The sequence below is a fragment of the Corvus cornix genome, chromosome 5, assembly GCF_000738735.6.
Source record: "Corvus cornix cornix isolate S_Up_H32 chromosome 5, ASM73873v5, whole genome shotgun sequence".
NCBI lineage: Eukaryota > Metazoa > Chordata > Aves > Passeriformes > Corvidae > Corvus > Corvus cornix.
Genome location: NC_046335.1, coordinates 52737810 through 52764480, shown reverse-complemented (window position 1 = coordinate 52764480; position 26671 = coordinate 52737810). Strand labels below are relative to the sequence as shown.

Below are 26671 nucleotides of genomic sequence, written 5' to 3'. Positions count from 1 at the left end.
ACACAGCTCAGTGTTTTCAGAGCTGGATTCGGGTCAAACATCATCTTTGCTTTTGTTTAGCATAGTTTTGTATTAGGTTTTGAGAACAAAAACAATCAGCAAACAGTTTATTCCCTGTCCCCTATGTAACAGCCAGGGTTCAATACAGTATGGAATAGCCCCTCCCCTTTGTTTATTAATTATGATTTTCAGATGGGTCTGTGTGCAGTTATGCTGTTTCATGTCTTTAAAACTTCGGATCAGTGTAACCCCGAAAGATTGAAGAGCTCCTTTCAAGGAGGTCCTAGAACAACAGAGTCATTAGTCATTTGGAAAGTATTTACAAAACAAGTGAAATTGGAAAAGCAAGGATGAAATCCACCTCTTAGATGGCAAGCAAAGGAATTTAAAAGGTGCCTAGGTATGCGCTCAGAAATAGAGCTCTGGGATATTTCTTTGTTTGCTTTCTCCACATTCTTAGAGTTCTTTTGGGCCTTTTTATGGATTCCGTATTTTCTGTCTCTTATTTGTTTTCCCGAATTGTTGACTTCCTTTCAGCTGAGGCGATTGGATGGGATTTTTTTTCCCCCCGGAACCTTTCAAGAAAGCATTTTTAGTCTAGTGGATGGATCAGTGTTGAATAGCACAAGGTTATTTCCTTTTTAAGGAGCAGATTTCACTATCACGTTTTTGTTATTAGCAGTTTTCTGTACTTTGCAAGGTGAGGTCAAAATTGGAATGTCTAAGTAATAGAAATATAATGGTTGTGACATATGAATGCTGAAATTTCTGGCTTGGCCAGAGTCTTTGAAGTGCATTACCAACCTCAGTTCCCAGTATAGGGGCAGAGCTGGCAGACTGTTTCCCAGCTAAGCTGTCCCATGTGACCAGAATTTGAGCTGTTGTAGATGTCTTAGTGCCAGCACTCTGACTCGGATTGACCAAAATATTTTGTATTTGATCTTACGAGAATTCCAGATGCTTCCTAGTGAAGATACCTTAGTATTAGGGCATAAATTTAAAATAGGAAATAAAAAATTACTAAAATATTTAATAGGCCTCAAAATAAATAAGGTGTATGTACATATATTTGTATTTTCTGATGAGCACAGTACTGAGAAAATATTGGAATTCTCCTAATACATTTTAGAATCTTTCAATTTCTGAAGTTCTCAGATTTTTTTTCCGTTTCTAATGTGTCATGTCTTTAATACACAGTTAATTAAAGTAGCATTTGATGAAGAAGTAAGTCCCGAAGTGGTGGAAATATTTAAGAAACAGTTGATGAAGTTCCGCTATCCTCAGTCTATCTTCAGCACTTTTGCCTTTGCAGCTGGGCAGACAGCACCACAGATAATTCTACCAAAACAGAAAGAAAAGAACACTTCATTCCGGTACAGTCTTTCCTCTTTTTTTTTCTTACTGATGTTCTTGTCTTGGATTAGCCAAATACATTAAACAGTCTGAAAGCTCTGCACAAGGGCAGATCATTCAAGCAGTTTTCAGGAATGTCAAAATAAGTGATTGCTATTGTGCATCTCTTTGTATTTCCTGAGTAAGAGATAGATTAGTAGGATACAGATGTTTATTTGGGATAGGAGTTGTATTATTTGAATAAATTTCTGGCTGCAGTAGCTTTGAGCAAGCACCTTATTAGATTTTGAAACACACAAAATAGAAGCAGCATCTTGAGCTGTGCAACCTATGCCAACACGGGGAACAAGATTAATTGTGCATTACTTTATCATTAGTAGCCTACCCACTTACAGCCTGGTGTGGATTAGGATTAATTTTACCCTGTGCATTTGCCCTGCTGGTTTTTAATTTAGAGTTTGAGCTTTGGGTCCTCTTTGGAGTTTTGTGTTACACATTAATTTTTACTGGACCAGCTGCATCATTAGTCTATTCCAGAGTGGTAGCTCCTGTGATTCTCTATTGATTATTGCGTTGTTGACACAGGAGAGTAGAAGCCCAAGATAGTCATGAAATCCTAAAACTTAAAGGTAATTTCTGTATTTCCTGCCTTTACTTTGGCAACTTTTTAGATTTATCACATAACTAGCAAAATAAAAAAACCTGAAGAAAGGTGATATCTGCTTATTCATTACCAACAGACAAAAAAGACACAAATGTATCGCAAAGTACTACAATTTTTTGTTTAAAAATTAATATAAGTTATTTTTCTGACATGTAGAATTGTTTTTATTAAGTGAAAAATTATTTAATCCATTTTATTTACGTTGGTCGTAGAAATCTGTAAATGCTATTAGGCAGAATCGCAGGAATCTTTCTAAATACTTTTATTGTTTTGGATTTTTAGCACCTTCTCCAAAAGCATTGTGAAGGGAGCAAAACGTGCTGGGAAGATGACAATTGGGCGCCAGTATTTATTGAAGAAGAAGACAGGCACAATAGTGGAGGAAAGAGGGAATCGCCCTGGCTGGAATGAAGATGATGATATCTCTGGTAAGAGTGTGACTTTTTTTTCCCATGTTGGTTAATAAGTCTATCCTATTATGCTTCCATTCTGGTGTATTGAATGAGAAATGCCTTCAACAAGAAATTGGAGGGTCTTCCTAGACAGGAAAGAGAAGGGTTTCAAATCTGTACTTTTAGTGAGTGTTTTCTTTTGCAATGACGAGGCAGAGGAGGAAGCTGACTTAATTCAGTGGTACAGCAAAGTACTAGATTATTTTTTAATTATCAAACTATTTAGATATGATATCTTTTAGATCATTTTTACCTCATGCTAGTGGAGATGAAACAGCACAGAAGCATGCTGCAGCTTTCATTTATCTCTAGACATCTGACATCTGCAATTAGTCTGTGATGAGAAGGCCGTAACTGGTGAGGTGCAAGAATGAGCAAATTGGAAACTTTGTGGATGCGGAACTGACAAAAGATGCCTGAAAGCAGCAGAACTCTTTACTGCTGAAAATACCACTTCCCAAATTTTTGGTTGAGGTGATTTTGGAGTAGAAGGTAGAAAGGGGTTTGGGCACTTTGTGCAGTTTGTGTGATGGTGTGGAGCTTGACTTTCCCCAGAAAGCCTCTTTTCCTCCCATAGGCTGCTGTGTGTATATCCTTATCTGGACCACTGCTAATTTATAATAAACCACTAGAGGGAACCAGATTCTCCTGTACATAGACAGGTGTTGTTTTGTCGTACCATTCTCTAAAATAAACATAGGCATCTCAGATAATGAAGAGTGTTCTTCAGACATTGATAATTTCTTCCAAACATCAAACAAGCTGAATTTTCCTGTTGAATATTTGGTCACTGAGCAAGGCAACTTATGTGACTTATGAGCAGATGCATGAAAGTTGTCTAAAGCAGGATTGAAGCCTCTGTTCTCTTTGAAATGGAAGAAAGCTATTTCAGGCAAGCTAAAAAATACTGTTTGTCTTTTTTCATTCCAGACAAAGTGATGAGAAATAGGCAAAAATAAAGGTTTGGAAAATACAGAAATTCTTTAGAGTGTGTTCGTCAGAGTGAAAAATTACATTCTTAATTGAATTTCCAGCATCTTCCTGAAGTGCTGAGTTAGCATGTGTTCTGATGTTCATGTTCTTTGGGTCAGAAGCAATTCTGCAGGCTGTACCTGGGTGATTTTGGGGTGATTTTGTGTCCTTCACCTAGAGACACCAAGCACAGTCGTACCTGTGAGACTTGTATTCTCTTCATATTCTCTTGATGATGATGTTTTAAGAGTTTTTCCATTGCTGGTATACAAAACAACTGAATTCTTCCATGAACACAGGTGCTATAGAAGATTAGCGATAGTCACTTTTTTCCTTCCCTGAAAAAAAAATCATAACTTGTGAGTCTTCAGGCCTGCTGCTTTCCAGGTGTCTTGGCTGGGAACACGTTAAGGTGACCAGAGGCTGAGTTTGTTTTATTCTCATGCAGCACTGGCACATCAGGGGCAGTGAGCTGTCAACAGCAGTGACTCTGCTTCAGACAGAGCGCAGAGAGCCACAGGGATTAATCCCTGCAATTCCTTTTATATTGACTGCTGTGGCTGTGGCTTTGGCTTTGTTTTTGCCTTGTTTGCAAGTCTCAAAAACGGATATATAGGAAACTATGCAGCTCCACCAACAATGAACTATCTACAGCAGGTGATGCACTGTCTTAAGAAAGAAATGTTAAAGATAGGGCTGGAAGGAACTTCAAGAAATCAAGTAGTCCACCTCTCTGCCCCAAGGCAAGATCAACGTACTTCATCTGTTCCTCAGGTGTTTGCCTAACTTCTTCTTAAAAGCTTTCAAAGGTGAAGGTTCCACAACTCTAGGCAGCTCATACTAATACTTTAACCATCCTTAATGCTGGAGAAAACCATTAATTTTCTGAGATTCAGGACTAAACATCATCATCAATTTAAACCATTCACTTTTACTCTGCCACTATATACATCTGGAAGAGAGGATTCCCCTCATTGTGATTGCAATGCATAATATATTTATGATCTGTTGTAATATTTCTCTGTTATTTTCTGGATGTTAAATATCTGCAGTTCTTTCCGTTCTTTGTTTATTAGTCTTGACAGACTTCTGATCATCTTCATTGCTCTTTTCTCAGACTTATTTAGCTGGCCCACATATAACTTGTAAGGTGATTACCAAAACTGGGCACAGTACTGTAGTTATTAGTTGTTACCAATGAACACCTAATCACCCTCAAATTCCTCCTCATCTCTTTGTTTTCAGGGTTCAGAATCTCTCAGTCATTAGTAAATTCTTTTTCTTATAGTGGTCATATTGGTATGTTCAACAAAACAAGAGACTGTGAAACCTTCTTTTGCAAAAAGTCATATCTCAAGAACAGCAAAACAGAGGGATTATTCCTTGTTTTTTCAAAATCAAATAAATCATGTTAATCTTGAGACAGCAAAGTATCTTCATCTCCCTCTTCAGGTTAAGGACATGGATAGGAGCTCTCATTTCTAGCTGTTTATGCACAGGAGAATGGTTTTGCAAATACCTGCTTTCACGGGAGAAAAATCCATTTAGAAAAAAATATTTCACAAAATGCACCTTCATCTTAACTGAGCCAGTTACAGCTTTCCATTCAAAACTGTTAAATACCAAATTCTTGTATGACCCAAAAAAATTATTTCTAAAACACAATTAAATTCATTTCCCATTAGTGCACTTTATACTTAAGATGTTGTGTGACTTCTTTCTTTCTTGTTGTGTGATTCTTAGGATAAAAGAGGAAAAAAAGGAGAGATTTAGAGTGTTCAGCTTTATTATTTAGATCAAATAGAGAATTTTTTTTTCTTTAGCTGAAAGGGCAAAGAAAATTATTCATTTAGCTTTTGTACTAAGATGCACAGAAAAAAAATCGTAGAGGTATTTCTCCTGTAAATTCTGAATGTTGTGTACTGCCAGAAGAGTTTTAATTATATCATAATTCTTATTTTTATAAATAGTTTGGAATTCCAGTTTTGTAAAGTCCTGCTTTAAGTTTAAATCCTTTTATTCTTTTCAGTGCCTCATTCATAAAGGAATACTTCTCATATGCCCATATTTCAATGCTTGAGGTGGTAGCAAGTAACTGATACATGCTGTGAGCAGTAAATCTGCTCTCAGAAGTATTTGGAAATGGTTGAAAGTGTCACTTATGGGCAGGTGGCAGATTTTGTACAAAGACCCTGCTTGACTTGAATTTCAGAGTAGTTTGAACTTGTGACAGTTTTTTATCTTTCATGGCTGAAGTTTTTTCTGCTTTGGAAAGGGCAGCTGATATGCACGACTGAAGAAAGCTGCTGTCTGACATTGAGACATTCAGAACCCAGCAGTCATCTGTTGTGAAATTACCACACTGAAACATTTTGTAGGCTGAACCAAGCCTTAAAGACATTGTTACCTCTTCTGAAGATAGTTTAAAAAAAAAAATAATCATGCTGTTGATTTTTATCTTGAATGGGTAATGGATTTGTAAAGAATTTGTAAATTGGTAAAGAAAGATTATCTGTCTTCAGTTCAAGTGAGTATGTGAGATAACTTTCTCCAGGATTCTAGCCAGAGATGTCAGCCATGCCAGTCACAAGCACAGTAGGTAACTGCATGCTACAGTCAGGTTTGCTGACTAAAATACTATTTTAGTGTTTATAGATTCGATAAACTGTGGTTTGCATGTCCTGGATCTTGCCATTCATCACTCAGAGTAGGACAAACTTGTTTAGAAGAAAGTAGCATTGTTTGCTGTCTAACTGCTGAGCTCCCCAATAAGATTTTTACCTTTAGTTTCAGATGACAGCGAGCTGCACACCAGTGGTACCCTGAAAGCATCAGAAAAATCAACCATGGAGCAATTAGTAGAAAGAGCCTGTTTCAGGGACTATCAGCGTTTGGGGCTGGGGACAATCAGCGCTAATTCTTCTCGCTCAAAAACAGAATACTTGAGAATAACTGCCTTGAACAGGATGTATTCCCTTTGCAGGAGGTGAGTTTACCAATTCACTTAAGTGGTTGAAAGTAGAGACACATGTATGTATGTCTGCATTATATATTTGCATTTAAAATCTCTTCTGTTCCTAAATTAAAGCAAGCTTCAGAAGCAATTGTGAATAATTACTTTCTCCAAATTAAAAAGTATGTGTTAGAATTGACTTCATGAAAGTACCTACTTTAGAAGTTTGTCATGTGCTGAAAGTCACATGCTGTGTTTTAACACATCAGCGTTACTAAGTCCTTTTTTTTTGTTGTGAAAGCTGATGTAGTTTATTACCACTGCCCACAAAAATTCCTTTTAATACAAAAGCCTATCTACATGAGTCATATCAGAAGACTTTTGCATTCTCTAGAGCCAGTTTGGGCTGGTCATTGCTTTCATTATGGACAATGGAATTGCCAGGAAGAAGGGCACAGAAAAAAAATATTAGATCCTTTCTTGTTTTCTGACTTGTCTAGAGTACTGGTTTTGTTTAGTCACCATGGAGTACAATGCAGATGAAGGCATGGCATCTGTCTGTTTTCGTTATGCTTTGAACATTATGCAGAAAACTCTTTCCTCCCCTGAACCCACAAGTTTTTAACGTTCTCTAGGGTTTTTTGGGAAATATAATTAATATCTGAATGAATTACAAATCTCAGGATATAAATGCTTACCTACTGCTATATTACTGTGGTTACTGTGTAGCCTGTAAATACCATGTGTATTTATTTTGTCTGAGGGCAGTTCAATAAATGTCCAAGAACTGAATTTGCAGAAACAGTGTATATTGTAGAGGGAGTAAAAGTTATTTAGTAAGCAGTGTTTCCTGTTCCTCATCTTAGTTTCTTCTTAACATATGAAATTGGCACTTAGGTTGATTTTTTTATTTTTTGGAGAAGATAGAAAATCATATTTCATATTGCTTGAATCCTTCTTTTGCTAACGTGAGCACAACTACCATCTTGTTATGTTTTCTATCTTTAAAGGTATTATATCAGTGAATTTCCTAATCTCTAAGTGTATTCTTTTAAAAAGAACGCAAAAATCCAGTTTCAAGCACTCTTTTTCAGGGAATCTGACTGTAAAATTTAAATGTACTTTTTTGTAAACCAGAAACTATTGTTTTCATTGTGATACTTTAGGGAATCTAACATGCTTTCCTTTCAATTCTCGTATTTCATATGCAGTTGTCAAATCTACTGCATCATTTGCATACCTCAAAATTATGTTTTCTGTCATGCTTAAAAATACAGCTTCATTATAGCGACAGATAAGAGATGTGCGAAGAAGAAAAATACTACCAAATAAAATGTAATCTTAAATGGAAAGTGATTAGTAGTGATAGTCTTACAAATTTTTCGTAATTCCATTTCTATTGGAAATGCAGTTTGCTTAAATTCATGCATTTGCTAGGCTTGGACTGAAAATTACTTAAAAAATAAAAGCAATTCAATTAAGGTGTACTTTCATTAAGTCGTATTTTCAGCTTGTAATTTCCGCGTTTTTTTTTCATTGCTGCTGAGCATTTCGAAAGCAATTTTAATTGTTCAATTTTTTTTTTTTCTTCACCTTCTTGTCAATGCAGTTATCCTGGGCTGCTGGTGGTCCCTCAGTCTGTTCAGGACAGCAGCCTGCAGAGAGTGGCTCCCTGTTACCGCCACAATCGCCTGCCCGTTGTCTGCTGGAAGAACACTAAAAACAGCACTCTGCTGCTGAGGTCTGGGGGCTTTCATGGAAAAAGTGTGGTGGGCCTCTTCAAATCCCAAAACACACATCCCACGGGTGAGTTGATGCAGCCAGGCTTTCTGTAGAAGGAGTTTCACATAGAAATGCTTAGTTTGCTGGGGGAAAATCAGTGATCTGGTTGAATCAAAAGTCTCAGGATATAAATGGTTATCTAATACTATTACTTATTGGATGTCAAAATCCTGAATGGTATGAAAGCAGTTCAAAAAATATGAATGAATAACTTTGGACCAACACAAGATTTACCAGAATGGTTAGTTTTTCAGAAGAATATAATATTAGGGCAACACTAATTTTGGAAATAACATTAGTTGACTTCCATCATTCACAGTCAGTGTTTAGGATACTTATGACTGCCTGGATTTCCATCTCTTATGCTGATAGCTTTTTCAGAGTTAATTTCATGCCAAGAATGAAGGAGTCAGTATTTTCTTTAATCAAAGTTATTTAGAAATTATTCCAGAATTAGGCCATAATTTTTCTTTTTGGAGAAAAAGGAAATGTGAGGTCGAATTGGAATACCAGAAACTCATTAAGGTAGCAAAGAAATTCCTTTGTTCTGTGTATGTTTGCAATTCTCCCTAGTAATGACTAAAATGAAACTAAAAGGTTTGACTCTACTCCAGTGTATTTTATAGAATGTTTCAAAGTCTGTAACAAGCATACTGTACACTTGTGTACAAGTGGTATGAAAGTAGTTTGAAGATTACATGATTTAAATCTTTTCTACATAGTCCTCCATAATTTTTCCTTCACAGAGTATCTTTATGAAAACCACATTTTTCTTACTTTTTAAGAGCAATTTTTAGCAGACATTATGAGGTTTTGTGTGTATCAAATGCACCTTTAAAATATCATTATTTCAGAGATATTAGAAAAAATTTTTTGATGTTAGACAGTGTCTGGACTGGGTAACTTGTGAATCACTAATTATCTGCTGAATATTCATTGCTATAGCCCTGATTCAGTGTATCTCTTCCGAGTTTTGTGGGAGCTTTTTTTTTAGTTGGAATGATGAGCAATGAAGGCAATGAATTGAAATTTTTACAATGTGTTTTTGTTGAAAGGATTAACAAAATGAATCAGTGAAGTATTGCCAATAGTTGACACCACAGCTGCCAAAGCTAATGGCTACAACCAGTTCTTCCACGTGCTTATGATGTGAATCCTAGGCATGGCTATTCCAATGTTAGTCTTCAATTGATTTAATACTGATTGTCCTGGCTGAAATACAGATGAGGCATCTTTAACCCGGTACAAATAGAAAAAATTGGAAGAAATCTGCAGGAATAGTCTCGAAATTATATAAGGACAGACTCTTTGATATTTTGTGTAGCAGCTATCATTTCTTTGTGCATGGGAGTTGGAGAGCCTTCCAAATCAAGACCTACAAAGTCTGACCCATGAACACATGTTTCTTGTGTGTAACTGTAATGCTTTTGTAGGTGGTTTCTTTTCTTAATTTTATATTCTTAATTTTATATTAAATTTATATTCTTAATTTTGTATTCCCATTGCCATACATCCAGCAGAATATTATGCCGTAAATAAACTGATCGACACTAACTGTATCTGACAGATACTCCCTTCTGGAGTCATTGTTTCTTTTAAAATGTGAAGAAAATGGAGACTTTCCTCATGAAGGTACAGCAAGGAAAATGGAGAATTTTTATAGGGTATTTTTCTTATTCATAATGAAGTTGAAGCTTGGTGAAACAAAACCGATGAACAAAGGTAGTTATACACAGCTGCCTCAGCAGGAGTTGTGTACAGTGAAGGAAAGTCTTCATCAAAAAATGCAAACTAAGAGGGCAAAGATAATCTGAAGTTAAATTCAAATGGACAGATTCATTCTTTCCTAAGCAGAGATTTCATAGCAGTAGATTTTTATTGGTCAGCTCTGGATTGATACAGGGAAACAGAGAGGACCTGCTGGAACTTAATGAACATTTTTGTGATTTCGTGTTACGTGGTGTGTTACGCAAGTTTTTAAAGCATAGTTGGAGGTCAATATGTTATATAAGAAGAACAGAATATATTTTTAAAAGAAATTGTGCACAGTACTTAATTTCTGTGTGGAACCAAACTGTATGTGCGACAGAATTGTATTTCTCTAACGTCTGTCCAAAAAAGGATTATTAACAGATGTTTGAATATGAGCTGGAGAGTATAGAAGTCTTTTGAAATGTTCTTTGAAACCTGCAAGTTGGTTTCTGAATTACACTTCGACCTCTCTGGGAATTTTGTTGCAGGGCATTGTAGTTCTAAATATGACATTCTACACCTAAATTAGCATTTATTGGTCAGCTACCCTGTGGGAAGAACATTTCTGTTTCTTGGATGTAGTAACACTATCCAAGAGAGCAGTTATCTTGGTACAGGCTGGACTATTGATTGTATTAGGACTTGTAAGATGAAGTTGGAGCAACCCATGACCAGGCATATAAAGCACATATTAGCCTTGTATGACTAAGCAATGCATTTCTTTCCTGAGATAAAAGGAAAAATAAATGGGATAAAATTGCTACTGGGATCTCCATCCCCATCTTTTGTTTAGATCCGTGGTGCTGTGGTGACCTTCATGTGTGACAGAGCGCTTGAAAGATGAGTCATTTCATAGAAATCCCAGTTCACCTGTGCAGGCAGGGGGCAATGCTTTGAGTTACCACTTTATGCTGCTGTGTTGGGATGATGTGTGGTAAGGATGAAGGGCAAATTTTCCATCTCTCATCCTTCACAAGGACATTTTTGCCTTCACTCTTTAATTCTGGTATCTGCTTGGTTCAATGACAGACTTTGATGTAAGTCAAGCTGTTTTCTAAAACACACACAATACTCTGTACAAAATAAAACTTCATAAATGCAAGTGGTATAGACATTATCCTTTCATTTAGACAATTCATTTCTTTTCATTTAGCTAAATTGTTAAGACCTAAATTGACTTTTTGTGGCATTATTTCAAGGACTAGGGGACCTAGAGATCATTCCAGTGGAATTTCAGGATGTGTAAATCCTGCTTAGGAGTTGAGGAGAAAATAATGTTCCTCCTCAGGCTTTTTCCACTTGGTCAGATAGAAGCAGCATGATGTTTCCTGCAGGAAATATCATCACTTCCTAATTGTACTTTCAATTCAGACACTAATTTCTATCTTGAAATTTCGTTTGCCCCTCCATCTAATTAGCTTACTGTCTATTAGTCTCCAGCATAGAATCTGATTGGATCATCATTGGAGAAAACTATTTACAAATTACCATTGTGTTTTGTCAAAATGTGCTCAGTCAAATTCTTTGACTCTGTCTCTTATTCCAAATCTTGGCTCTTGTGATCAAGATACCAAATCCTGGTTTAAGCAGCTATGAAACTTTTGTCTTATAGTAAGTCCAGAGGTGGCTGCAATAAACTGGAATGCCAAACATTTTGTTTGGCATTTGAAAAAAAATAAACTGACTCATTGATACTGAACATGACTTTGTCATCATGTCATCATCATATTATGGCCCAGGACCTGAGCTTCATCCCCTTTCCTTAAGTCCTTGCACCTGGACACAATGGGTGGATGTTTTCTGGTTGAGATTATTTTTTTAATTATTATTTTTGAGGGGTTTTTCCCTTGCTTCTGTGTTTCGTTAACGGTTTCTTAACTTTTTTAATGGGCACTGTATCCCAAGGAACCTTCAAGTACAGGTAAGTAACCTTCCTTTTCTGGAATGAGGGAGACCTGGTTGAGTATGGTTTTAACTTACTTTTGTTGAAGAAACAGTTTTGTCTGTTCTCTGCACATTTTGCTGACAAGTAGCATAAACTTAGAAATGTTACCTTTTGTTTGGAGAGTGAAGGGAAGGCTGCGTTATCTTCACTCTGTTCTGATCACATAATGGCTGATGATGAATATTTTAAGTAGTGACCATGAAGTAACGGTTTCAGAAGTTCAGCTTTGTGTGGAGTGCAAGAGAACATTGCTGGATCCTGCTGTGCAGCCAGGTAATGAACAGCTTGTCATCAAAGGAAAGGCTTTTTGAACCTTTCATAGGCTAACTAGGACATCTTCAATGCTCTGCTTTACACAATACACCACTTACTCTATGTATTTACAAATTGTATGTTTCTTTTTTAATGTATTCCATTCTTCTTGTGACTCTAGCTCCCGCTTCTTTAGAATCTTCAAGCAGTATAGAACAGGAGAAGTACCTACAAGCCTTACTGAATGTGATCTCTGTCCACTGCAAAATGAATGGCAGCAATACTCTCACGGTTAGCCCAACAATTGCTCTGTCTCCAGGTAAAATTGGTTTGTACAGTGCTTGTCTCTGGTTAAGCTGACAAGTGACTTTTCTCTGATTTGGTGCTAGTTCAATCTTCCATATGAATTCTGTTGTTTCTTTATTGTTAGACTTTCCAGGTACCCTATTCACTCTTAGGTTCACTGAATGTGTTTTCTGTAGCTAAAGAATGTTTATGATCTTCCCAAAATAGTTTTCAGTATTAATCTGACAGTAAAGTCTTTTATAACAAATTAACAGTAAACTGCATATTGAATAAAAGATTAGCAAATTTAAAAGAATGCAAAATCTGCTCCATTTTATATAATGAGGAAGTATGAGGTTGCAAGGTGAGAACAGATAACACTATTTAGCTGCAGCAGCAATGGAAGGCATATAGGCCTCTTTATGCATTACATACTCATAATGGTTTCTACAAATGTAATTTCCAAAATTTTCTGCAGTGTAAACTCTTTCAAAATACACTCTTTGAGTTATGCCTAGGTGGAACCATGAAGAAATTATTCCATGTTTTATTTCAGTTATTTTATGATGAAACCTGGTAAGGTTTAGGTGAAGGTAACCCCAACATGTCAGGAAGGACTATGTGACTTGAAATTGTGTCTGTCTTGTCTTACTCAGTTGGTTTTAATTGGCCTAATACTGCCAAACAGTGGCTTTTCTTGTAAAGTAACACCATCCCAAAGTGTGTGCGCTTTGCTTCATTTATTGTAAAATATGTTGATTGCTTAGCTGTATCTAACACCTTCATACTGTTGCCAATGTACGCATTTGTCTTAAAAAATAAATCTAAAGTACAAAATTGGCAAGAATTAGCTGTACTGGGTGAAAAGGGGCATTTTATCAGTCATATTAAGTGTTAGTCTGATTAACACTGTAGCTTTTTTAATCTTCTATTCTTTTTTTGGCTGACTTTAGGCACTGAAACGAGGGCTTCAAGAATGTCTACTGTGTTTAAGCAGGTAGTGCCAGGACATTTGGATGTAAATCTATCCAATAGCTTTGCTCGAGGAGGTTAGTAAGACTAGCTCAAAGTCTATTATTTGAAGTAATAAATTATGAAAAAATGTTAGTGAAATAAAAATACATATACTCTTTCTTGATTCATTGTTCTGTGAAACAACAAAACAGAAATTAGATTGGCCTCAGTCTGTAACATTATCTAAGTATCTAATTTCTGTTCAAATCCTTTACTCACCATTGAAATAAAATTGGTTTCATGTTGGAATTAGTGAAAAATTAAGCACTCAAATAGGGATTATGTTTCTAAATAAACTGGGATTCATCCATATTTCTGATTTGTTTGTGTATGGCCTCAAAATGCATATTTTTATATAAGCATTTAATAGACTTTAGAATCTGCAATTACAGATCATTCCAATGTGTGTCTGAAGCTTAGCTGATGCTTCATAACATTACAAATAATCTGTGAATAATTTTACTCAAAGTAGCAGGGAGTTACACAGCCAGGTGTTGTAAGTAGGGAGATACAGTGCATTCTTTGGAAATAGTTGTGCCTAGTTACAGGGGCTCATCAGTGTCATTTCTGCAAGAACCTTTCATTCTGTTAAGGAGATTCCAACTACTTCTACACTTCTAGTCTGATGAAATTGTTATGATTTTTTTGTGTGCAACATGTGCATAAATTAGTGCACCAAATTCCTTAAATATAGGTTTGTTAAAATAAGGATGAATCTATTCCCTAAAAGGAAGCATTTTATATTTGATTTATTACCTTCTAGCCATGAAGGCTCCCTTTACAATTATTTCTAGTATCTATAGTGTTATATCTAAAAGTTGTGTTTCTTCTCTTTTGATACCTCATCTAAAATTAGTTAGATTTACATTGACCTGCTGAGACCCATTCCAGCCTAAATCTTCTTGTGTGATACAAAACCTATAGCTTCATATGGGGAAGGATAAAAGTACTTCATAGAGAAGAAATTCCAGAAGAGGTGGGATGGGATTAAGGAAATGAAAGAAGGAAGAGCATGAAAGGAGGGAGAAAGGAAAATGCTCAGAGATGTATGGGGAAGTGATGTGAGAACTGTAGCAGAAGGGAAGAGAGGAAGGGCAGGAGAGGACATGGGGATTGCCAAAGAATGGAGAATTCTGTGTATTTTCATTAATCGTAGTAAATGCATATTTCTTATCTAAGAGTTTCGTTTATGTTCTGTGCTCACTGTGTTGCTACTGTGTTGTGTTGTAGCTGGAGATGAGTAAAGGTGGTGATTTTAATTGGCTGGGTGAAATAGCTGGGGCTGAAGAGAGCAGGAGGGAATAGTGGCTGCAGTTGTTGGATAGGTGGTGGCTGTGCCCGGCCTGGTTGAGCACTGGAGCAGTGGCAGTGCTGGGTGGCTGACAGCAGAGGTTTGGTTGTGTTCCATCCCCTCGTGCCAGCACAAAAGCACCAACAGGCAAGTGGTGCTGAGGGGCAGCAAGGGTGCTCCAGATAAGTCAGGGAAAACTCACTGGTTGCTGTGTGGAAGTTGTCTTTTGAAGATAAAGGGATTACTGAAATAACTGCTGCTGGTTTCTAGGATTAGAGGTCGTGGTAAGTGTGATAGGATGAGTTTGTTGCTACTCAGAGAAGAAAAAAGGAGCCTGAAGGCAGTATTGGGTCACAGACATGTTGTTTTGTTGGACATTGAAATCCCTTGGCTAAATTTCAGCAGTAATCAGGAAGAGGGCAGGAAAGTTATCTTGTGTCTTGCTGGATGGCTGCCACACCTGCCCTGGTATCTGAAAGGTGTCTGTTCACAGCTCAGCAGGATATGTGAGGACTTTGCTGAAACATAAGAATGTTTGACAAGTACAGTGGGAGCCCAAGTGAAGGTGAGAAGTTGACAGGGGAAGAGGGAACAGAGAAAGGGAATATCTCCCTGGAGAGAAGTAAACAATAGGCTTTTTAGATCAGCTGATACAATTGTTTTAAAAGAAATTCTAAAATACATAGAGTATATAAAGTCTCTAAAGTTGTTCTCAAATCCATTATCACAAAGTTCTCACTACTTTTTCACAGCTAGATACATTTCACATGTGAAACAGCAAGCAGCTATGGATTATATCCTACACTGTGCAAAATACAATAGCTGTATTTTTGTGGTTTGGATTCTGGATCACTCTTTCTTTCCTTGTGTTTATTATCACACACACCAGGGCTGAAAAGCCAGGTTCAGCTATGATACACCAGTTGAAAATTACATTTTCTAATTTTTGTGCCAGACAATGCATTTATAATACATACATTTTAAAATACAAGTTAGAATAGTGCGTGAATAGTGTTTCTCATTTTTTAAAACCATCATTTTTCTGAACAGTCATCAGTTGTCCTGAATATTTGTGTCTGTGTCAAGTATGATTTTTTACTTTATCTGGAACATTGTCACGAAGCATCTGCCCAAAGCTCAGTCAAGTTGGTTTTGATCTGAAATGTTTGGTCAAATACTTATGTTTCATAATATATTTTCGTTCTTTGACTTTTTTTGGTTGATATTTTTCATGAGAATTTTAAGTTCACACAAAAGCCATAGCTTTTCCTCTTGTATTCCTTTGTAAGTATAGTGTGGTTCTGCAGAGCAGCACTTCTTACCTGGCATTGCTGTGTAATTTAGCAGAATAAAAAGTTTTCTTAGTATGTTCTGCTGCTATTGGAAAAATACTAGGATATTTATAATTAATAAATACAGGCCCAGCTCAGAGAATTTTTTTCAAAGCAGAAAACATTAACATTTTGAGTATGATTTAATAGAATATTTGTATTAAAAGGACTTGGTTGTGTTGATGTGGGTTTTGAGCCAAAGATATATACACTGATAAACATATAAGGGTCCCACTGAAAATGAGGATTTTTGCAAGGGAAGAGGAAATCTTTTTGTGTGGTAGATATTACATGTTTGCTTAATTATATACTTGTACACAGTCCTTTAAAAATGTCTGTAGGTGTATAGAACTAATATGCATTCTGCTTTCATTTTGAGGTCCATCAGATTATGTACTTCATGTCCCTAGACTAAACCAGTTTTTTATAAAAGGCATTTATGTTGGGATTTTTAATTAAACTAGCTTTCAGCTGGATGGAAGCTTTCAATAAAGTATTCATCAGAATGATTTAATCATTACATTTCCTCTGATATTATAATTATGGAAAAGCACATGATGGCTGTGCTACATGTTTGAAGCTATTGCAATGACAATGGAAATTATTCCTGTTTGATAAATGGATACCTCCTTCCCATTTTTATATTGGTTTTGTGGCTTGATTGATGTTTTGTCTTGTGATGGCTAAGATTTGTGCTGTCTGATAAATCATGTACTATAAAGAAATGCAATATATACTTGATCTTTGGAAATTAATAAGTAACCCTTTTCTTCTTTCCTGCAATGTGTTTCGCTGCAATGTGCATTCCATTCCTCCTCCTTCTGTCTTAACTGTTATCTGCCAGTGCTTGGGTACAGAGATAAATGTTTCACTCATTCAAATTCCAAATCAGCAACTAAGGAAAGAGTCCATCAAGGTACTGTATTCTGTGTCCTGAAAGCCCATTCTTTTCTACCATCTTCTGCTGCAGTGTCCTAATTAATTCTAAAGTGATACTGACAGAAAGCCTTGTTTCTGCATTAACAAAATTCTGGGGGTTTTAGTTCAGCGTTGTGGTTTTGTTATGTTCTGGAGGTTTTTTGCCCATCGAATGTATGTGCAGTGACAGTGATTTAACACAGAGTGGTATGTAGAAAGTTTTCTCTGTGGAAGTTTTAAACAGCTAAAAATCAGTTCTGGAAAAGAGTAGTATTCCTACTGCTTTAGTAAAATAGCTAAGAAATACCACTATCTAGTCAATGAATTTCTTTCCATAATTACTGTTAATGAACAGGGGAAGGTTGATTACTGTCAAATCAGAAAGTCATGATACAGCGTATGCCAAATAACGAAAGCAAACAAACTACTAGGCAAAATTACAATAGAAACATAATTGTGCCTTTTAATCACTGCTGTCCATGCTGGTAAACATGTTCATCTGCATGTATTTGTAGCCAGTTTTGTTGCTTTTGATGTGCCACAAGTGCTAATGATGGGTGCATTTGTGAAATGCTCCAAAGTGTCACTGTGTATTTTTGTACACTTCATCTCTGAGGACAGCAATCTGGTGTTGGAGCTTGCATTTTTCAAACCAAATGAGCGAGAGCTTATTTCTCTTACTAAGTGTTTGCCATGGTTTCTGCTTGCTAAAGTCTTTATTGTTTCATGTGTAGTAGCTGAGGTGTGGAACAAAAGTTTGTGCTAAACACACTGCTTTACTGCATGAGGTGTTTTATAAAAGTGGCTGGCTGTGAAGTGGGAGCTGCTGAGAGCTGTCACTGACTCAGAGCTCCTTGCCAGCCATTCTCAGTTGCTGCAGTTCATCTGCTCACGTCTCAGACTAGCAGCCAGATGGGCAGAGAAGCTAAGCTGTACAGACAAGTCCCTGTTGAGGGTTATCACACAGAATTATTTTTTAATAGAAACCTAATCCTGCTTCTAAAAAATAGAATAAAATTATTTTGCTGGTTGAGCTATCTCAGTGGAATTTACTGTTATCTGCATCTTTTTTTCTTCCATGCAAGAAATGTTAACTGTGCACATTATTGGATTTTCCTGAAGAGGGGTGGGTGTTGGTCCTATTGTACTTAAATTTCTAGTACTATGAGGTATTTATGGTGCCTCTTTTGGATATCTTGCCTCACAGATTTATGGACAAGCGTCTTTTCTGATAATCTGATTTACTGCATATTGGGATAAAGAATTTCACACTGCCATTTGGATGCCAAATTTAGTGTACTTTAAGGGATTTTATTTTCAAGTAGTGCTATTCATACTCTGAGAATCCAATACCTTTCACATGCCTCATATTGCACACACAAAAACAATCTCACGAGATCCTGGTTATTAATTGAGGTACAAGAAACAGAAAAATATTTACTGCCTATCTTTTCTTCTAGCACTAAACAGGCTGTGGCAATCTGGTTTATCACTGCTTTATCTTACACTGAAATCACCAAAACTCTCTCAAGCATGATGAGATTAGAGCATGTCTGTGTGCTGTAGGAATTTCCTCCCCTGGCAGTGCCAACAGAGCTGCAGCAGCAAGGTGTACAACATGCAGACTCAAAGTGCTGTTGGGATGTTGGTGTGATGCCATTCAAAAATTGCTGCTTTTCAGGTGCAGTCTGTGGTTCCACATCACACTGCACTGTTTCAAGCTCATGTTGTTGCTAGCTTTGGGATTTCTGTACTTTTCTGATTTCTGTCCCTCTACAAATTTCATTTCCATGCACTTACATGGACATTACTGTTTGCAAATTGTGATTTATCACCACATTACTGATATCATAGCAACTATTTCCTCTACAGTAGAAAGCTCTGGACAGAGTTAGATGAGTGTCTTAAGTTAAACAACAATGCAGTAGGATGGTTTTGATAATTTTTGTTACAAACCAATTTTTTTCCAGTACTTGCTGTTAATTATGTCCTGTGAGGGATGCATGTGACATGTTTAAGCATATGTCTTAGTAATTCTGATCTCCAGTGCCTCACACAAAGAGGTTTTTAAATATTCTTCATCCTTATGAAGGTGTCTGGGCGAGTCTTCGTTCAAGCAACCGATTTATCAACACTCAGACTCCATTCATTGATGTTGGTGCAAGACTTGCAGGGAAAGATAACACCCCTCCCTACAGCAGCAGCTCTTTTCTACAAAGTCAGCTTTTGAGAAGACAAGCAGCCCTCTATATATTTGGAGAAAAGTCTCAGTTACGGGTAATGGCAGTCTTTTTCTATGTGTAACATAGTTTTATTTGGTTGAGTTTAATTACTCTCATGTTGTTAGAAACAGTAAATAATATTCTAGATAAGCTGCATGGGTAACTGTCCTAAAGGTGTAAAGTCTAATGGGAATTATTTCTATATGGAGAATAACAATTAATGTTGTATTACTAAGTGGGGCCTGGGCTGGGTGGAAATCAAGCTCTGTGGTTATATAATGCAACAAAGTTAACCCAAATTAAAATATTAAATATTACTATCAACAATAAATATTTAATATTTAATATTAAAATAGTACATATTTAATATTAAATTAACTAAATTACCTTGAAGAGCAGTTAAAGATCAGGCTCAAACTCAACAAAAATTTTGTGCACAGAGCTCTATTTGCCACTTTTGGTGAAGTGCTGATGTGTAGTTGAGCTGAGAGATCCAAATGGGCAGCAGATGGCCAGAGAGAAGTGGAGCTCTGCATTTGGAAGTTCTTGCTTTCAGAGCCACACTTAATGACACCTAAATACACACTGCTGTCCTCTGACCCCGCTGGCTGCTCATCTCATGTTCAGCTGAGTCCTAAGCTCAGTGGTTTCTGTTTTGGGAAACATGAAACAGGCTAATTCGGTAATTTAAAGTGCAATTTTATTTTTCCTGATGTGTTGAAATACGTTATGAAGGAGACAGAATGTTGTTAGTCAGGGAAGCAATTATCAGAGAAGGAAACCTTCATTACTGTGGGCAGGACTAAACTCACCCAAAGCCAAACTGATGAGAGTAAGACCAGCCCAGAACTTCTGATTTAAATACATGAAGAGGACCATGATGTCTGCAGTTTTGTACATATTTTTTCATAGATTTTAATGTTTTAGATTCAGTTGCTTGAAAAACAGATGTCCTCTAATTCTTAGTAGTTTTGCTTGTTTTCTGAAAATGTTTTCAGATTTTTTTTTTAAATCTCTGTGTTCAAAGATTAAAAAATCAGTTGTTTTCTACTTTCTTATTCAAAATGTGAGCATACAAAAAATATTACATATTTTTTGAAATACAAAAGGCTCAAAAACCATTATTGGTAGCAGGAAAATACATCACTATTCATTTTTTTCTGAAATTATATTCCATCAGGAGGTGGAGGCGTCATGCTGTACATAGAATTAAATTGCTATAATCCAAAAATAACGACCATTTTTGTTTGTTTGATTTCTTAATGAATGATAAGTGAAGAGTTCAATCACGCATCTAAAGTTGTGTAGCAGAAACTACTGCTTTATTCTGCTAAATACCATGTCACCTAAATTGATGAGGAAAACAGAAATATACAACATTTTAAAGAAATGGTGCTATTTTCCTCAATTGCTTTTGTCATGCATTATTACAACTTACCATTGTTGAGTTATTGAATTTATTTTTGAACCATGCCAAAATATAAACGGAATTAAAGCCGGGCTTTCACTTTCCTACATTTTTGCTTGGCATTCTATGGAGGAGCTTAATGAAGATTATTTGCAGGCCAGCTTTAATTCAATGAAAGCAATTTCTGAAGAAAACTCAAGAAGTTTGGCATGAACCTCTTCAGTGATGCTCTTCATACTTGAGAATTGTTTTTCCTAATAATGTTCTCCATATTATGCTTTTCATCATAATCCGTTGGGTTTTGGTGGGGTTTTTGTTAGTCAGCTAACTTGTTCTCTTAATTCAGTCCTCCTCTCTTACTGCTCCTTTGCTAAATGCAGTAAGTTAAGTAAAACATGAGGAATTCTGCTAGGAAAACCATCCAGCTGCTGCTCTGTGCTGAACCAGGTACTTCAGTCAAACAACTCCCTCAATGTCCAGTGTCTCCTTAGATGAGTCAGCTGGTTTGCAGTTATGGGGGTTCTTTTTGGGTGTGGGGGTTACTTTTTTCTGCTTTATTGATCTCCCAAAATGTGTCCTGCATTGTTCATATGTCATCTGTACAGATATTTTCATTTTTATTTGTTTATTGTTGATTTGCTTTAAAAATGTTAAAGACAGCACATTATGTTGTATATAAACAGTCACTCAACTTTTTCACTACTATTACTGCTAGAATTATTATTATTATTATTATTATTGAAAATATGACTGCTGTGCACTACATTCTGCTGTTCTGGTTATAGCTGGGTACTTTATTATGGTACATATTGCAAGGATTTTTATTATATTTTTTATTATCCTGGGCAGGTGTTTAGCTGCGCAGATTTTTCATGAGGAATTAATTATTTAGCAATAAAGCAGGCAAGACTTTGGGATTTAAGGAGTCTGTCAGTGAAAAATATGCTTCCCTTTTAAATTACATCTGCTGTTGTCCTTTTCGTACAGGGGTTCAAACTTGATTTTGCTTTGAATTGTGAATTTGTTCCTGTTGAATTCAGTGACATCCGACAGACAAAGGCGAGCTTTAAAAAGCTGATGAGAGCTTGTGTTCCCAGCACTATTCCTACTGATTCTGAGGCAACATTCCTCAAAGCACTTGGGGAGTCAGAGTGGTTCCCACAGGTAATTTATCTGACAGGTACTTCTGATAATCTATACACAGTGCTGCTCACACAAAATAAATTCCAAGCTCTTGTGACAGAGGACTATTGTGTTCTAACCAGATGTTCATTGCTCATTGTGATCACTTTGCTTGTTATCAATTCTGGCATTACCTAAGCATTATTATTTTAACACAATCATAACATTTACAAATATGGGAGGCATTTTTATAATAAAATTTATGTTTTATAACATGGAACACACGAAGGAGAGATGACTGGGTTTTCTATCTAAATAAATTCATGGTCTTGGTTTTCAATTATTTTTCTTATTTTATATATTTTAAAAGTTAGAAAAAAGTGTGGAACAGTAAATGAGCTTTTTGATTTTAGAACCAGTATTTGACTCTTCCTATGTATTCCCACCCTGAATTTTGGTATGCACAAGTTAAAAAATAAGCAAACATCTGTTGTGGGATATGGGGAAGTGTTTGTGGGGAAGAGAGGATTCTATGTGTGTTGAGCTCTTCTCCCTGAATCTATACCTTTATTTCCCTATCTCATATTCCTTTACATAAATATTAACCAAACCAAGGCAAGACTGGAGCAAACTTGCAAGATGCAAATTAAGAAGGATGTGGGAAAGCCAGCTCTTTGTAAATCTAAAACCACTTTAATTACAGTGAATGTTTTTTAACAGCTGCTTGTTATGTTTGGAATCTGCTGCTGAATATACTTTTCTCGAATGCCATTAATCACAGAAAGCAGAATAGAAACTTCTGCTGATCTCTTAAGGAGGAAATACTTGGGAGAAACATGTCAGTTATTACACATCAGAAAATGCACTCTTGGTTGAAATGTCCTGCAAGGGGTGGCTTAACTTCTTCCCTGAGGTGTGAGCAGAGCTGGTCATGGCTGGGTCTGGCCACCGAGCTTTTCAGGAAGGGGAGAAGTGGGGGAGAGCATGAAAAAGATTTGATTTCCTCATCATGTGAACATTTTCAATCACAGAGTGTTTGAGCAAGTTGGTAAGTGTAGATAAATGAATTTAATTTCATTTCATCATTGAATTGATGAAATAAAACATAGCAGCCCAGGGATGAAGGGCAGATAACACTGGAGTTACTCTCTTTTGGCATATTGGAGGGGATCATTCTTTGCTTTGAGTTCATCACTCTGCTGAGGACTAGGACATAATGTGGCACACCAGCTTTGTTACATTGAAACCACATTTCTGTGGTTTAAATCATGTCATATCTGACTTATGTGATAAAGCTAATTTATGACTGATAAAGTTAAATTATGACTGATTTGGCACATTTTCTACTATTCCCCTGAAAGAACATAGATCTGTCATCTCAGAAATGTTTTTATTGTATTATGCTTTCCTCTTCTGGGCAATAGAAGTTTAACATTACTGATTTTAACACTGTATGGACTAACTATCTATAAGGATGTGAATGCATAGAAGAAAATTGAAGTGCTGCCCTATATTCTGAACACAAATTACCAAAAATAGTGGTTTGCATTTTTAACAATGAATCTGTAAAACCAGATTGCATATCAGTTTCCTCATTAAAGATGGAAAAAACAGCCTGCCTTCTATTCTATTGCCCAAGAAAGTGTAGAAGAATAAACAAGCTTGGTTTTAAAAGTGGTTCTCTTTTCAATCTGTTCCTATAAAAATTGCAGGAAAATTAGTCTGTCTGGGTTGGGTTTTTTCTAAATAATGGCTCTGTGAATGCTCAGAGGAGTCAAGGATTTTCTATCACAATTGCTGTAGCAATATTTGGCAGTTTTTGTAAGTGGGAAAAAAACAGACTGCCCTGAATATGGATGAATTTTCTAGGGTTTAGCTGTTGTTTGGTTGATCTTTTTTCCTCTTATTTTCTTCAATTTAATTTTCTTCTTACTTTCCTGTGCCTTTTGTACTTTCTGAACTTATTTTTTTCCTTGCCTAAATGATCTTACATGATTCTTGCCATCTTTTATTTATTTTCCTATACTGTTTTCTTCCTTCTTTCAGGCTTTCATCTTTCCTATTGCTTCTGTTGGTTGGATTATATTCAGTGCTGCAAAAGAACAGTTTCACTCTGCTGTAAAAAACTGAATTGCTTATGTATTACCTATTATGTTGTTTACCAAGAGTGCTGTCATAGTGTACAAAAATGGTAAAATCATCATATAGATTTTTCTTTTTAGTAATAATAATGTGAAGTCTCATAGTAAGATAAAATCGCTCAGATTCACCTGAATTTCTTTAACCTGCTTATTTTAGCATCATTGTGTAATGAGTATTAAAGTGCAAATAATTAAAGTGTCATCTTTTCATACATTTTTGCTTGTCTGCCCAACTATCTAAACTATTTCTCAGTTTGTTTTTACATTTGTGGTTTGATTATTCGTGGTGTTGTTGTTATTTTTATTGTTCAATTCATTAATTTCCAACTTCCATGGGATTGAATATTAGTAATATTATCTTGTAAATATCTTACATGGGTTCTCCCATCAAAGTACTTAGAGACTTTATGGAACATTAACATTTCACAGGAAATTATATTAGTATTAAGCCCAGGATGGAATTTCTCTCCAGTAAATCTGTCGGCTGTGTTGTTCCCATTCTCCTTTTTATGACAGCTATTTTATTACAGTACTCATTGGCTTTAATACATTTAGTTCCTATCTTCAAAACTTCCCTTATTTTTGTTGTAGTTCAGGTGGAAATCTTTAGACTCTTACATTTTACTGTTGCCTAATCAGTTGCATCAATGTATTTTTCTGTACTATATGTAGATCCAGGAATACATTTTTAAATATTAAATATTAAAAGATTCTCTTTATTTATATTTTCTAAAGATTTATCTAGAGTGTGTTACTCATTCATAATACTTTATAGCTTCACAGGATAATGCAACTGGGTGTCATCATCTCTGAACTCCTGGAAAATGGTTCTTCTGTTATGGTTTGTTTGGAAGATGGCTGGGATATTACTGCTCAAGTAAGCTGCTATAAAAACCTTGAAATAGTTAAATATTAAGAAAAAACACAGGCAGTGCCTTTTTACACAAGTGACAGATAATTCGGTATGACGTGAATAAATTTGTGTTGTGGCAGAAACCAGAATGCATAGATCCTTGCAATCATGTGCAATTTACATCATGAAATAGTTCCTTAAAATGAATTCATCTGCGTTCCTGCACCTGACCATGTGTAAGAATGAAAGCTAAACACTGCCACAACTGTTAATTTATCATTTTAAACATAGCACAGTTTAAACACGGGAGGGATTTGTTCTCTTCCATTCACTTTCCATAAGTGATCTTAGGAGACCACACAGGAAGAACACTAAATTTGTGCCAAAGTGCCTGTAATACCTGCTGCAAGGACAGATCACCTCAAACTATAAATTAGGTGAATCAAGATCTGCTGCCTGATTTAATAGATGCATTGTGTCCATGCTGCTGCTTCATAATTTAGAAGAGAAACACAGATATCCATAATTCCAGTAAATAAAACCTTCATGTGCAGCCAGCATCATAATACCAGGTAAACAAACACACAAAAGAATGTGACCATAATTATTGGAATCATTGCCAAACAATGAAGAGTAGAGAGGGGAGATACTTAGCTGGAAGTGCAAGAAGGCTGTGCTGCATTTTAAAGTCTCCTGAGATGCTGTTTATAAAAACAGACTGCAGTTGGCAGGTGCAAAAAACTCTGAAGTAGCCCTCAGGACCAATTCTTTCATGCTTTATTTGCTGAGGTAGCAGATACTATCTTTTAAATGTTTATTGTAAAAGGGGTTTTATTTCAAACAATTTGAATGTAGTAAGCATTGTAGTCACCTCCCAAGTCTGTAGCTGCTTAGGTTTTACTTCTACAGATACCATGAAGTCTCAATGTAACTGAAGCTTTTTCATGTGAAATATTATTTGGTTTGTTTTATAAAAGTACTTAATGTATGTGATAAAATACTTGTCATTGAGTTTATATGAAAGCTTTTGTTTTCTTGAACAATAAACAGGTCATTGAATGTTTATATTCATTTACTAAAGGCTTTTCCTAACTTCTGGGACTCATAACACAGAATATCCTGTCTTGTGATCTAGGTGGTATCTCTGGTGCAGTTACTCAGTGATCCCTTCTACAGGACACTTGAAGGCTTCCGAATGCTGGTGGAGAAAGAATGGCTCTCTTTTGGTCATAAATTCAGTCAACGCAGTAATCTGACCCTCAATTGTCAGGGTAGTGGATTTGCTCCTGTTTTCTTACAGTTCTTAGACTGTGTGCATCAGGTAAGCCAACCTCTAACTTTCATTTACAAGAAGGTTTCATAAAGAAATGTCATTTCAGATGTTATAGATACAGGTTTGAGAGAAGACTAGTAACATCATTCCCTAGGTTTTATTAAAATGAATGGATCTCACCTCAAGAAGTGCTGGAATGGTTGCCTAGAGGAGACTGACCCATCCATACACAGCAGACTCAGAGGGATGCTTGGTAGTAAGGATCTATTAAGGTCATTTGTGTAGAGGTTTCAAATAGAGGTTTTTTAAGTTATGACTGGCTTTTAGAGTCTTTTATTCAGAAGGAGGAATGGTGTGATTTGTAGTATGTTGACTAGACAGTTCTTCATTCCTTGTGCCTGATGATGAGCCTTGAAGAGGCCTTGTACTGCACCAGTTCTGGGAGTAATGCCAGCTATAAACCAGGGGTTCTGAGATGTTCTGATTTTTATGTCTAGTACATGTGCAGAAGAAGATGGACACCACCAACTGCGTTGTGTAGGAAGAAGTTGGGTTAAGAAGATTATACTCATTTCAGGTTAATTCTGAAGTCTGTCCTTTTCTTCATGTCAAACCACTAAACGAAAATTCTTTGCAGTGTTTCTGTGTATGCAAATACAGGAGGGGTGCTTGCATAGTTCACCTTGTA

At 36.2% G+C, this 26671-nt stretch overlaps 1 protein-coding gene across 6 annotated transcripts in view; it reads left to right on the top strand.

Annotated features, from left to right (window-relative positions):
• The window catches only part of SBF2 (SET binding factor 2), a 234333-nt gene that overhangs the window by 190008 nt on the left and 17654 nt on the right, over nucleotides 1–26671 (top strand). For 2 of the 6 annotated variants that reach the window (XM_039552225.1, XM_039552226.1), the window contains exons 24-34: nucleotides 1198–1373; nucleotides 2300–2445; nucleotides 6229–6427; nucleotides 8004–8200; nucleotides 12307–12444; nucleotides 13364–13459; nucleotides 16891–16962; nucleotides 19057–19241; nucleotides 21582–21758; nucleotides 24633–24734; nucleotides 25846–26031. In XM_039552225.1, the coding sequence (XP_039408159.1) occupies nucleotides 1198–1373; nucleotides 2300–2445; nucleotides 6229–6427; nucleotides 8004–8200; nucleotides 12307–12444; nucleotides 13364–13459; nucleotides 16891–16962; nucleotides 19057–19241; nucleotides 21582–21758; nucleotides 24633–24734; nucleotides 25846–26031 (1674 nt within the window). The remainder of the gene's footprint in view (nucleotides 1–1197; nucleotides 1374–2299; nucleotides 2446–6228; nucleotides 6428–8003; nucleotides 8201–12306; nucleotides 12445–13363; nucleotides 13460–16890; nucleotides 16963–19056; nucleotides 19242–21581; nucleotides 21759–24632; nucleotides 24735–25845; nucleotides 26032–26671) is intronic. The other 4 variants (XM_039552228.1, XM_039552227.1, XM_039552229.1 and 1 more) reach the window with 3 other exon arrangements.